We start from the raw sequence: 13,732 nt of genomic DNA on the forward strand, positions 1-13,732 counted from the left end.
CTGCGACGGCTGGAACTCGAGGTGAGATTAAAGGAACTGGAGCACCAGAAACGGGACAGAGAGCGTAAGCGCCAGGAACGGAAAAAAGAGCGTGAGCGCGAGCGCGAGTGCCAGGAACGGGAAAGAGAGCGTGAGCACGAGTGCCAGCTACAAGAGAGACAGCGGGAGGAGAGAGAGCGAGAGCGGGAGCACGAGCGAGCCATGGCAGAGGCGAGACGCCAAGAGGCCCCAGCTGCGGTAAGCGGGGAGAGGGCCAGGCAGCTCGGGGTGGCCAGTCACTTGGAGACGCGTGTGCTGGCCCAGTGTCAGGACCCAGGGGACATGGACGAGTTCCTTACCGCCTTTGAGCGAGCCTGTGAGTTGCATGAGGTTCCCCCAGATGAGTGGCTCCGGCACCTCACCCCCTTGCTGGGCCAGAAGGCTGCAGTGGTGCTCAGCCAGCTGGAGGGGCTGCAGCCTGGGGACTATGAACGGTTCAAACAGGCCCTGCTGCATAAGTTTGGGCTGACTCCGGAGATGTACAAAAAGAAGTTCCAGGAGGCGCAGAAGAGGCCAGAGGAAACCCACGTAGATACAACCGCCCGCCTGAAGCAATACTACCAGAAGTGGGCGTTCGGAATGGGAGTCCAGTCCGTAGAGGACCTGATCGAGCTGGCGGTCGTGGAGCGATTCTACCAGATGTGCGCACCTGACCTGAGGGTGTGGCTCGTGGACCGGAAGCCGGGGGACTCACACGATGCAGGGAAACTGGCAAATGACTTCACAAATAGCCGGGCCAGGTTTAAAAGTAAGCCCCATAAAGAAAGTGAGCCCCGGGGAAAGAGGAAGTCCTGGAGGGAGAGGAAGTCCCGGAGAGACCGAGAATCTCAAAAAACCCGGTCCCTGACTGTACAACAGAGGGGACCACCTCTTGGGCAAGCCCAGCAAAGAGGGGCCAGCCACCCACCCCCCAGAGAGCCAAACAGCCCGGACACAGCAGCCGGCCCGAGGGACACAACAAGACCCAGGCTGTTATCGCTGTGGGCGAAAGGGGCATAGAGCAGCCCAGTGCCCCAGGCTCCCAGACAGGTTGAGCAGGCCAGGGGGTCGTGGAGTCAACTGGGTGGAGTCCCAGAAGCCCAAGAGGCTGGCGGCCAAGGCGGATGGTGCTGACAATGGGCACTCGGATTGGGCCGAGTCTGCCCCACAGACCAGCTCACCAGGGGGACCAAATGCACAGAGGTCAGTTTACAGAGTGGGGGCGGCACTGCCTCTGTGGAGCAAACGGCTCAAACACCTCGAGGTAGACGGGAAAAAGGTCACGGGGTTCTGGGACACAGGCGCTGACGTGACGCTGGCCCGACCCGGGGTGGTGGCACCGGGCCGCATGATACCCAGTTCCCACCTGACTGTAACAGGAATTGACAGGACCCCTTTCAAGGTGCCCATGGCGAGGGTGCACCTGAAATGGGGGGACAAGGAAGGCCCCAAGGAGGTGGGCGTGCACAGCCATTTGCCGGCGGATGTACTGATGGGGGGTGACCTGGAGAACTGGCAAGGTGAACGCCCTCATGCCCTGGTCCTGACCCGTAGCCAAAGAAAACGAGGGGTGCGCTCCCCAGATTCAGGGGTACAGGCCCAGCCAAAGTCACAGGAGCCACAGGGGCCAACCCTGAGAGAAAGGGGGCCCCCAAAACCAGATTTCACAGGCCAGGGGTGCTGGAGACAAGCAGGGATGGGGAAGTGGCTTCTGCCCCTGCCCCAGCCGAAGAGTTTCAGGCAGAGCAGCAGAGAGACCCCTCCTTGCAGAAGCTGAGGGAACTGGCCAGTCTCAGCCCAGCTCCACAGCTGGGGGAGGGCTGCAAGGAGAGATTCCTGTGGGAAAAGGGATTCCTGTACCGGGAATGGGCTCCCAGACGCAAAGCGGAGCCATGGAAGGTCCAGAGGCAACTGGTGGTCCCCCAAAAGTACCTGCGCAGGCTGCTGTACCTAGCCCATGATGTCCCGCTCGCAGGACACCAGGGGATCCACCGCACCAGGAGAAGGTTGTTACAGAACTTTTTTTGGCCTGGGATCTTTGCAGCTGTCCATCTGTATTGCCTGTCCTGCGATCCCTGCCAGAGGGTGGGGAAGACACGGGACAAGGGGAAAGCTCCCCTAAGGCCACTGCCCATCATAGAGGAGCCTTTCCAAAAAGTGGCTATAAACATAGTGGGCCCCTTCAGCAAGGCAACGCGTTCGGGGAAGAAATATATTTTGGTGGTGGTAAATTTTGCCACGCGATACCCAAAAGCAGTGGCCTTGACCTCTATCAACGCTAACACCGTGGCGGATGCACTGCTGTCCATTTTCAGCAGAGTGGGGTTCCCCAAGGAAGTCCTCACAAATCAGGGGTCCAACTTCATGTCAGCCCTACTGCAAAGCTTGTGGGTCAAGTGTGGGGTCCAGCACACCTGGGCCACAGCCTACCACCCGCAGACCAATGGGCTGGTGGAAAGGTTCAATGGGACTCTGAAGCAGATGCTGAGAACCTTCATAAATCAATACCCCCATAACTGGGACAAGTACTTACCCCACCTGCTGTTTGCATACAGGGAGGTGCCCCAGAAATCCACGGGATTCTCCCCGTTTGAGCTGCTGTACGAAAGGAGGGTACGGGGACCCTTGGACTTGCTCAGAGAAGAGTGGGAGGGGACGGCCTCTCCTGAAGGGGAGTCAGTGGTACAGTATGTACTGTCCTTCCAAAAAAAACTCACCAAGCTCATGGGCCTGGCCAGGGAGAACCTCTCCATGGCCCAAAGGAAGCAAAAGGTCTGGTATAACCGTAACGCCAGGGCCCGAGCCTATGCCACCGGGGACCAAGTGATGGTCCTTGTACCTGTGCGGCGAAACAAGCTGCAAGCGGCCTGGGATGGGCCCTTCAAGGTCGTCAAACAGCTAAATAACGTAAATTATGTGGTTAAACTGTCAAACCGGGCCCACAGCCACCGGGTCTATCATGTAAACATAATAAAACCTTACTGGGACAAAGAAAACTTGGTGCTGGCCGTGTGCAGGCACTGGGAGGGGCAGGAAAGTAATCCCTTGGTGGATTTACTCACAAGGGCTGGAGCCAGCTCCTTGCTGGAGTTTATTCCCCTCTCAGACCAGCTAACCTCTGCCCAGCAGACGGAAATCAAGGAGGTGCTGCATTCGCATCAAGAGCTGTTCTCTAACAAACCTAAACGCACTAACCTAGCTGTCCACCAAATAGAGACAGGCACCCACGCCCCTATCAAGTGTGTGCCATTCAAAGTCACAGGGAAGACGGCTCAGGACATAGAGCAGGAGGTTAAAGACATGCTGGCTCTGGGGGTGATCCAACCCTCGTCCAGCCCCTGGGCCTCTCCCGTGGTGTTAGTCCCTAAAAAAGATGGGTCTGTTCGGTTTTGTGTGGACTATCGCAAGCTTAACGCCATCACTGTCTCGGACACCTACCCCATGCCCAGGCCGAATAACCTTTTAAACAAGCTGGGGGGAGCCCGTTACCTCACCACCATAAACCTCACCAAGGGATACTGGCAAGTGCCATTAGACCACAATGCCCGGCTCAAGTCGGCTTTCATCACCCCTGTGGGGCTCTACGAGTTCCTGGTCCTGCCCTTTGGCCTCAAGGGGGCACCCGCTACCTTCCAGCGTCTGGTGGACCAGCTACTGAAAGGGATGGAGAGCTTTGCCCTGGCGTACATGGACGAAGTTTGCATCTTCAGCCAGACGTGGGAGGACCATGTGTCCCAGGTCAAGCAGGTGCTGAACCAACTCCAGAAGGCTGGTCAAACTATCAAGGCAGGGAAGTGCAAGGTGGGAATGGCTGAGGTGACCTACCTGGGCCACAAGGTGGGCAGCGGCTGCTTAAAGCCAGAGCCAGCTAAAGTGGAGGCTGTCAAAAATTGTCCCACACCCCAAACTAAAAAGCATGTCCAGGCCTTCATTGGGATGGCGGGGTACTACCGGAGGTTTGTGCCCCACTTTAGCTCCATCGCAGCCCCCCTCACGGAGCTGTGTAAAAAGGGAAAGCCTGACAAGGTGGTCTGGACCGAGCAGTGCCAAGAGGCCCTCTGCGCGCTGAAGGAGGCTCTGGTCAGGGCCCCAGTGCTGGCAAATCCAAACTTCAACAAACCCTTCCTGGTGTTCACCGATGCCTCAAACGTGGGGCTGGGGGCTGTGCTAATGCAGGTAAATAACAAAGGGAAAAAACACCCCATCGTGTACCTAAGTAAAAAGCTGCTGCCCCGGGAGCAAAACTACGCAGCCATAAAAAAGGAATGTCTGACCATGGTGTGGGCGCTGGGGAAGCTGCAGCCGTACCTATTTGGACGGCGTTTCACCGTGTACACCAATCGCTCACCCCTGACCTGGCTGCATCACATAAAAGGGGCCAACGCCAAGCTCCTGCGGTGGAGTCTGCTCCTGCAGGACTACGACATAAAAGTGGTCCATGTAAAGGGGAACAACAACACCATAGCCAATGCCCTGTCACGCAGGGAGGGCCCCGAACTTCCCCAGGTCACTGGCTAAGTGACCCCGCTCAGTTCGGTCTGGAAGTGGGGAGAGATGTAATGGAGTGGGGGGAGTGCATGTGTGAGTCAGGCTGAATGTCTGAGGCAAGCAGCAGCTCCCAGTGGCTAAGGATGACCCTGGGGCTACAACTGGCAGGTAACACCTCTACCCTAAACAAAGAGGAGGGAGGAGCTAAGCTGGGTTTTTAAATCGGGGGCGGCAGTTAGAAAGTGGGGAAAAAAGGAGCTGAAAGGCAGCCAGCCGGAGGAGGGGGAAAGCTACACCCTAGAGGGGCACCCCTCGGGGTCTTCTCCCCAGGACGGGTTGGAAGGACTGTCTCTGGCTGCTGTGCTATCGCTTCTGTAAAAAACTGGGCATCTGTTGCCTAATAAACCTTCTGTTGTACCTGCTAAGTGAAAGTCACTCCCGCCAGCAGACGGGGTGCAGTGCAGGGAAACCCCTAAACCCCATCACAGCTCCTAAGCATGGCCACTTGGCTCTGAGTCCAGAGCCCCTTGTTCCGAGGCTCACGCCTGCCTATCCCCGCATGAGTCCCTTGATCCCCCTGAATCCCATGCCAAACAGAGGGGCAGAGTCCTACCACCCTGCCCCCTCGCTCCCCCGGGCCACGCTCCCCCTTCACCGCCCACCAGCACAGTCCTACGAGGGGCAGAGGCCGGAACCAGGGTGAGCAGCTGAGACCTGGGACCCACGCAGCACAGGGCCAGCATGCCCACAGGGTCCATCCTGCGTCATGGCCCGGCTGCCTGCTGCAAGCAGGAGACGGGGGGAGCTCGGGAGAGGCACTGAAGCTCAGGAACGATGAGGCCGACTCCAAGCCGAGCGGCCGGATTGCCGGCTGGGGGATGGGGGAGGGAGGTGGCACGTGTGTGACCTCCTGGACCACGGGCCAGCTCCAGCCTCGGGGTAACTCCCAACGTCAAGGGTTACACCCAGGATGAAACTGGTTCAGGGCCAAGCGAGAGAGGGGAGATCAACCGCCCCTAGAGAGAAGGGGTTCGACCCCTTCCTGCCCTGCGTCACTACCAGCCAGCACCACCCCACGCCTCGTCGGGGGCTCTGTGCCAGCCCCATCTCGGGGGTCAATCTGCTGTGCCTGGGAGCTAAGCAGCGGGGCCGAAACAGCCTCCCCCTCCACTTCCGATGCGGCTGTGGCCTCCCTCTCGCCTCCTTCCCAACAGCTCACGGGCTGCGCCGGCCGGAGTTTGTTAGCAGCAGATTCCCACGGTCGGCCTGGCAGATTTCCCCATGTGGCCTTCCTCAGAAAACCATGACGGAGAGCAGCCCGGGGAGAGCCGGCCCGGGGCTCCCACCTGCGTGGGAACAGCTCCCAGGGAAAAAGGCCTTGAAGCCACTAACTTCTCCTCCTCCTGCAGGGCTCCCCTGGAAACACCCATCTGCCCCGAGGCACACAGAGCTGCCAGCTGGTAATTCTTTGGCCCCTGGGGAGTTGAGCTCAGAACTGCCTAGGATCCCTCTGTTCACGGGGCTGGTCCTTCAGAGAAGAAATATTGCAGGGTCCCCAGCACTTCCGCAACAGAAGGGTCAGTTCACAAAGGGATAGACTTCAAAGGCAGCGTTAACCAGTGGCGAGATGGTCTAAAAACAGCTCACTGAAAGGGCGGGGGGGAGGAAAAAAGGACTTTTGAAAAATAAACCACAATTAACTTGTGGTACTCACCGCTGCAGCAGAGTGTGCTGCTAAGTTGCGGGAAAGGAGAAGACGTTCCTCTGCCCAGGAAACGGGCATCACTTTCAAGAGTGCCTAAGTGAGTTAGAATCACAGGTCCCCCTTTCAAACACTCAAACACATAGGAGCCCGGGCCAATGGGAATTAGGCGCTTTTGGAAACATTACCTGGGAAACAGAGCTGCTCAGATACAGTCCTAATCCGCAGCTCTCATCGAGGGCAGAGCCCGAAGAGTTTCACCAAGGAGCCCGGGCTCCTTGTCCCGGTTTTACGGGTGGGGAAACTGAGGCACCGCAGGTTCGTGTGACTTATCCAGAGTGACTCATCCAGCCAGGAACAGAGCCAGAGCTCCAGCTCCCCGGTTCAGTGCAACATCCAGAGCAGGGACCTCCATGTGCTACTTTGCCCTGCCCGCTCCTTAACCAAGTAGCACCCCCAGGGCTAGGCCTAGCTCTGGACTCCACCAAAAAATCATTGATTCAAATCACACTATCAAAAAAGCGAAGCTGGGCTTTGCTTTCGGGGGTCTTACCACGAACGCTCATGACCTAAAACCCAGTTCGTCTCCAAGCTGCTGCAGGGCTGCTTGTTATTTACGAAGCTACTGACCAACACAGCTTCCCCTCCCAGACTTCGGTTTGGAGGAAGCTGCATTCAGCTCCCCGGGCTGTCACTTGGAGACAAGTCCCGAGTGGGGTTCCCTCGGGAAAGCTGAAGCAAAATGGGGACTGAACTCACAGCATCGCCGTTATGATCCACCACAAGGGGCAGGTATTACGGAACATAAAACAAGCCCACCACCACTTGGGCAACTCTAGATTTCACCCGTCGTTGCTTTTTGTACTGTATGCTCGAGTGATCGCTTCTAAATCTAGTTAGCTACTTAAACTAGCCATAGACTGAGTTTAGCTAATCCTGAAAAGTAACAGAGAGATAGCGGGGTTAGTCTGTATACTATCAAAACAAAAAGAGCAGAGGGGGGAAAAAGTCAAGAGTCAGATAAATCAAAGTATGTAAAAGAGTCCTTATAACGGCCCACGTAATTGGTGTCCTGGTGTACCGCCCCTCTGCTCTTCCGATTTGCCCACCTTGATTACAATTTTTCTGATTTGTCCACTTTGATAACTATTTTTGGTTCTCTGTGCCTGCAATATGGAGTCTGTTCTGGTATGGCTGTGGTCTGAAGTGGGGCTGTGCCACGAAAGCTCCTCACCTAATAAATTATTTTGTTAGTCTTTAAAGTGCTACTGGACTGCTTCTTGGTTTTGTTAGCTAATCCTGTTTTTCCTAGCAGCACCCAAACAGCAAACAGCTTGGGAACGGACTCGTCAAGTCACACTTACACCAAAAGGCACAGAGAGAGTCTTGCAGAATGAAGCGTTGCAAAGCGCATTATTAGAGTTACTAACCAGCTGATCCGCTCAGCCATGTCCACATTTTCTTCTCCCAGTAATCCAATCTCCTCATGGTTCCTTCTTGCACCTAGGCCCTGCGCCGTCTCCCTGCCCTGCTTACACTTGGCACATTTTTATAAAGCCTTTCTAACAAGCCAGGGAACAAAATTTCTCCAAAAGATTCCCAGATAGGGTCTCCCTTGGGCCCAGAAGCCTGACAGCTTTTCCTGGGCAAAAGTGGGGGTGGAAATACAGGAAGCTGTGTGCGCAGACTGATGCTGTTCCTTTGTCTTTCCAGTCACAGAATCACAGGGCTGGAAGGGACCTCACGAGGTCATCTAGTCCAGCCCCCTGCCTAAAGCAGGATCAGCCCCAACTAAGTCTTCCCAGCCAGGACCTTGTCCAGCCAGGACTTACAAACCTCAAGGGATGGAGAATCCACCACCTCTCTAGGCAATGCAAACCAGTGCTTCACCACCCGCCTGGGGAAGTAGTTTTTCCCTCATATCCAACCTACACCTCCCCCTCTGTAACTTCAGACCATTGCTCCATGTTCTGCCATCTGACACCTCTGAGAACAGTTTCTCACCCTCCTCTTTAGAGCTCCCCTGCAGGAAGTTGAAGGCTGCTATTAAATCACCCCCAAGTCTTCTCTTCTGTAAACTAAACAAGCCCATATCCCTCAGCCTCTCCTCATAGGTCTTGTGCTCCAGCCCCTTAACCATTTTTGTTGCCCTCCGCTGAACCTGCTCCAGCAAATCCACATCCCTTTTATACTGGGGGGCCCAAAACCGGACACAATATTCCAGATGTGGCCTCACCACTGCCAAATAGAGGGGAACAACCCCTTCTCCAGATCTGCTGGAAATGCTCCTCCTAGTGCACCCCAGTGTGCCGTTAGCCTTCTTGGCTACAAGGGCACAACGGTCACTCATATCCAGCCTTTCATCCACTATAACCCCTAGGTCCCTTTCTATCGTACAGCTTCTTAGCCAGTCGGTCCCCAGCCTGTAACAATGTCTGGGATTCTTCCGCCCCAGGTGCAGGACTCTACACTTCTCCTTATTGAACCGCATCAGATTTCCTTTGGCCCAGTCCTCCAATGTATCCAGGTCCCTCTGGATTCTCTCTCTACCCTCCAACGTATCTACCTCTCCTCCTAATTTTGTGTCACCCACAAGCTTGCCGAGGGTGCAATCCACGTCATTAATAAAGATGTTGAATAACACCGGCCCCAGAGCTGAGCCTTGCAGCACTCCGCTTGAAACCGACTGCCTTCCGGCTATTGAGCCATTGACCACTCCCTGTTGGGCCCGACCATCAAGCCAGCTTTCTATCCATCTTGTAGTCCAAGGATCCAATCCATATTTCCTTAACTTCTGGACAAGAATGCTGTGGCAGACCATATCAAAAGCCTTGCTGAAGTCAAGGTATAGCACATCCGCTGACTTCCCAGTGTCCACAGAGCCTGTTACCTCCTCATAGAAGCTAATCAGATTGGTCAGGCAGGACTTGCCCCTCGTGAATCCATGTTAGCTACTTTTGATCACTTTCCCCTCTCCCAAGTGGATGTTAAACAGCCTTCTCAGAGCTTGAACCCGCAACCCCAAGTTTAGCAGCCCAGCGCACAAACCGCTGAGCAATCCCCCACCCCACACTGCATGCTGCCGTTTCTCTCGATGCCGCTTCCCTCCTTTCCCATGTCTTGTCTCTCAGCCTTTAAGGCAATGTCTAAACTAACTTCTCTGCCCAGCTTGGTCAAAGGCCACTTGGGCAACGTTAATGGTTAACCAGTAAACCTCACCCTTAACGGAGGGGGCTTATGGGTTAGGTTAGCCGGTGGGGGCTGCTCTAGCACTGGGGGCCTGCCACAGGCGGGGCCATGCTCCATCCCAGCTTCAGCAGCCCTCATCTGTGGCAGGCCTCCCCCAGGAGTGCATCCCCCCCACCCATTTAATGGGTTGGGCCATTAAACTTAATGTTTAAGCGGCTGGCTAATGAAACGGGATTGCACATCCCAAGTCTAGCAGCGTGCAAGGCCGGACACCCAGAGCCCAGGCCAGCTCGCGCCTGCCTTCGCACGGGTGACGTTTCCAGCCACCAAGAATCAGGACCGGAAAGCCCGGCGCTCCGAAGCCGTGAGGGCGGCTAGGTAGGCGGGATGGAGCAGAGCTGGGGGCATTCGTGCAGCACGGCTGGGCTGAGAACTTGGGTGTGTTACGGAGGATTTAAAATAAACGAATTCCCCTTTAAATGAAAAACTCCAATTTTTTGTAAATCACCGGTTTTGAACTGCTGCCCCCAGCTCCGGACTAAGGGAGCCTTCCCGGCTTAACCGGTGCTTCGTGGCCCCTGGGATTCAGAGGAGCGGAGCAGGGCAGCCTCGGTGTCCCACAGCCTGCCCTGCCCTCCTCCCACAAACGGAGCCATCGGCGGCGAGCTCAGGTCTATGCAAGCAGCCACCTGAGGGGAGGCAGCCTCAGCACAAGAGCTCTGTGCCAGAGGCTGACTCACCCTCCCCGTTGAGTCCGGCCCTAGGAAGCGAGCAGAGCTCCCTGTCAGCTCAGCGCTCAGGAGGCCGCCCAGCAGATTAACAGAGCCCCCGCGGCCGGCAGCGTGTGTCTACGGTGGTGCACCTCCACGCATGCCTCGGGCGCGCAAAATTTATTCTGCACACGGATGGAAAAAAGTAGAGGGAACCCTGGAGGCCGCTGCAACGCGAAGGGTCACTGTCCCCGGCTCTGTGGGCCGTGCGCCACATGATGCACAGACCACAGCCGGCTGAGCTGAGCCGCCAGGACCGCTGTGTCCAAGGAGCCCGTGCAGCAAACCCTCCAGAGCGCCCGGACCGACCCAGCTCTTCTGACGCCTGTTTCCGCCACTCTCTCGGCTGGGTTCCCCCCAGCCCTGTGCCACGCAGGCCCAGCGCCGGGAGCAGGGAAGCAGGGGCGACGCTGGCCGGCCGCAAACGCTTTAGAAATAGCCCATCTAACGCTACTTCCTCTGTAGTCCCCAGCCCGTGTCGCCCCTCTGAAGCACACGGCGAGCTGGGAACAGGTGATGGCCCTTGGCAGCACCCGGTACCCCCAAGTGCCCACGAGCCCCCAGCCGGTGCCTGCCCCCGGCGAGGCCTTTCCAGCCCAGCGAAGCGCCCGTCCTCGGCCCTTTCCCAGCTCAACCACAGGGCGCGACGGAGGCAAGGGACGTTGCTGCATTTCCCGCCCCCCAGGGGAGCGCCAGGCAGCGCAGGGGAACGCGGGCACCGTGCGGCCCGGAGCGGGGACGAGGATGGTCACTGAAGCACCTGCCGCTCCAGGAGCGCGTCCTTCCTGCGCCTCCCGGACTGGAGCCGGCGCCGAGCGCCAGGCGCTGGCCAGCAGGGGGCAGACAGCTCAGGCCCACACCCCAGCGGCGGCCCGCGGGCAGAGCGCCCGGCTAACTCTGCCCAAGTTCAAGGCTGGCGTGAGGAGCGCGGGGAAGCCGCCCCCAGCCCAGGACCGCGGATACACAGAGCGGTCCCAGCGGCTCTTACCGGGGCACCTGCACCTGCAGCAGGCAGCGCAGACGCGCCCGAAGAGCCCCCCCGCCCCCACTGTGCAAACGCCCCTGCCCACCCGCGCAGCGCAGCCATAACCCCCCCTGCAGCGGCACTGGCCCCCGGCACCGCGGCACACGGGGTGTCTCTCCAGGGCAGGAGCACCGTGGCGGGGCTCTCCCGGTAGCCGGGCTGGCGGATCGTTTCGCAGCAGGGCACCCCGGGGAGAGTAACCGAGGGGCAGGGCGCCAAACGCTCTCCCTGCAGCCAGCTGCAGCCAGAGCCGGCCCCGGGCTGCTCGTCCGGCCCGGGGGTCAGACCGCTGCGCAGGCTGGGGACAAACAAGCCTGGAGGGGCAGTGCCCGGGGGGGGGGGAGGGCACATGCCCCCCCCCCGCAGCCGTAAGCGCCGCGCGGCACTTGGGAAGCCCACGCGGGGGACGGCCAAGGGCTGCGCAGGGCTGGGCTGCCGGGCTTACAGCGCACACCCGGGCTGAGTGGGGCTGGGGTAACTCGGTGGAAGATTCACCCTGACTCGCCCCTGCCCAGTGGTTCTCTCACCTCCCTGCCCCTTCGCTGCCCCAGACCCCTCCCCACGTCCAGCGGCCCGCTCGGCACTGGAGACCGCTCCGGCCAGGCCCAGGCGGGCGAGGGAGGGTGGCCCCATGCGGCTTGCAGGGTTGAATCCTGGACCAGCCTCTGCCAGCGGAGTTTACAGGGAGCTGGGGGGTAGAGGGGCTGCTCGGGCTCCTCTCTAACATCCCGGGACCCCCCCGCCCTGCCCATTACCTTTGTGAGCCAGGCGCAGTCTGGGCACGCCCCCCTTGGTGCCCCAGCAGCTGGCGAGGAGACTCCAGAGGAGCCAGCCGGTTGCCAGGAGGTGGCAGAAGCCGCCTCTCTCCATGCCCGCTCGCAGCTTCGCTCAAGGCACCCCGGCCTGGCTCTCAGGGGGATCCCGGCCGCTCCAGCAGCCTCCCGCGCCGCGCCTGCCACAAGCCGCTGGCTCCGAGCAGCCTACGGGGGAGTTTTATGCAGCCAGGGCTCCACCCAGCTCCTTGCGAGGAGGCTGCCGCGGAGATGGGGGAGACCCGCCTTCCCAGGACTTCCCCGGCTGCTGTTCCAGCTCCCTGGGACTCAGCTCCCTGCGGCTTCTGTGCCGTCTCCCCAGCAAGCTGGCAGAGGCAGGGAGGCGTATCCGTGCCGGCGGGGACACCGCTGAATCCCGGGCAGTCGCACCACAGGAGGGCTCGGTCCTTGGCATGGAGAGGCGTAAAACGCCAGGCGGATTTCTCCCCCGATCTCCCCCGGGCTCGGCCCAGCAGCCCGGCCCAGGCCGACACATTTCTTCCCTCGCAAGGAAGGAGACGGAGGATGTGGGGGGGGGGGGTCAGCTGATATCTGCCCCCCACCTGCAGATGCTCCTCGGATGCTGGGGGGCCCGAGGCCTGTCCTGCCCAGAGCGGGGGCCAAGCCAGGGACCTATGACTGGCTGGAGGGCGGTTCTGCCCCATGCCCTATATTAATACCTAGGCTGGGCTACGGACTGACAAGCCCATGGGTCAGGCCGCTCGCCTGTCTGCCTGGGTTGGGTTTCGCTCGGAGCGGGGCCCTGCCGGTACGAAACAGAAATGGGAAAAGGGTCTGTCTAAAATATTACCTATGGCCGCAGTGTGCGCAGCCACCGGCCGTCTCCCTGTTACGGCCACGGCAGGGCTCTCAGCTGCAGCTTACAAGCAGGAAACGAGTCAGAGAGTAAGTGACTTGCCAGAGGTCACCCGGGACACCTGTGGCAGAGGAGGGAATCGAACGTGGGTTCCTCCCAAGGGCCAGCTGAGCCACCGCCGCTCAGTTGCCGAATCCCGTCCTGCCGTGCTCACAGCCTCCCCTCGTGCAAGGGACCAAAGCCGCCATTTCCCGAAGGAGCCTCCGGGTGGGACGCTCCCATTTTGGGAGGCCCAATGGGGCCTGGGTGGTTCTCAGCTGTGGGGCACTCACTTCCCCTGCGGCAGTCCCTGCGCTGCAGAGGCAGAGAGACCCTCCCTGCCCAAGAACAGGCAGCCGGGGGTGCAAAGCCCAAGGCAGGAAGGAGCAGGGGAACCAGGTACAACAGACGCACACGCCGGACAGGCTGCCCACAGGTCGGCCGCTTGTTACCTTTCCACCATCGCCAAACTCAAGCGCTCGAACGTCACCGGCAACGTCACAAGATTGACCTGAAAAAAAGCACCACCCTAAGAACTACAGAAAACCTTCTGGGTGCACCTAGGTCACATTTTCAGGCATTGCTCCCTCCGCACAGGCTAGAAACTTACTTTTTATTGAGCTAAAAACCTCAAGATTCTCCCCAAACCGTGACTCCAGGGTCTGAAGCTCTGCGGGGAAAAAACCACCAACTCGCATAGAAACCAACCAGCTGGCAACAGTGTCTTTTAGCCAAGCCCAGTAAATTACCCGCTCCTTAAATTCCCTTTGCTCTGTCAACATTCCACATTCGGCTGCCAGTTTAATAATCCCTCGCTTCTATTCCAGCATCCTTCCCTCCATCTCTCTGCATAGTCAGCCTTTCCTCCATAGA

The 13,732-nt window shown here is 58.7% G+C and overlaps 1 protein-coding gene across 2 annotated transcripts in view; it reads right to left on the reverse strand.

Moving 5' to 3' along the window:
* The window catches only part of SEMA3G (semaphorin 3G), a 69,140-nt gene extending 57,009 nt beyond the window's left edge, over positions 1-12,131 (reverse strand). Inside the window, exon 1 of one of the 2 annotated variants that reach the window (XM_075005136.1) lies at positions 11,947-12,131. In XM_075005136.1, coding sequence (XP_074861237.1) covers positions 11,947-12,061 — 115 coding nt within the window. In that variant the 5' untranslated portion in view covers positions 12,062-12,131. Of the gene's footprint in view, positions 1-7,638; positions 7,910-11,946 lie in introns of those variants that run through there. The other variant, XM_075005137.1, reaches the window with a different exon arrangement.
* Positions 12,132-13,732: the final 1,601 nt, after the last annotated feature.

This window comes from Carettochelys insculpta, chromosome 11, assembly GCF_033958435.1.
Source record: "Carettochelys insculpta isolate YL-2023 chromosome 11, ASM3395843v1, whole genome shotgun sequence".
Classification (NCBI taxonomy): domain Eukaryota; kingdom Metazoa; phylum Chordata; order Testudines; family Carettochelyidae; genus Carettochelys; species Carettochelys insculpta.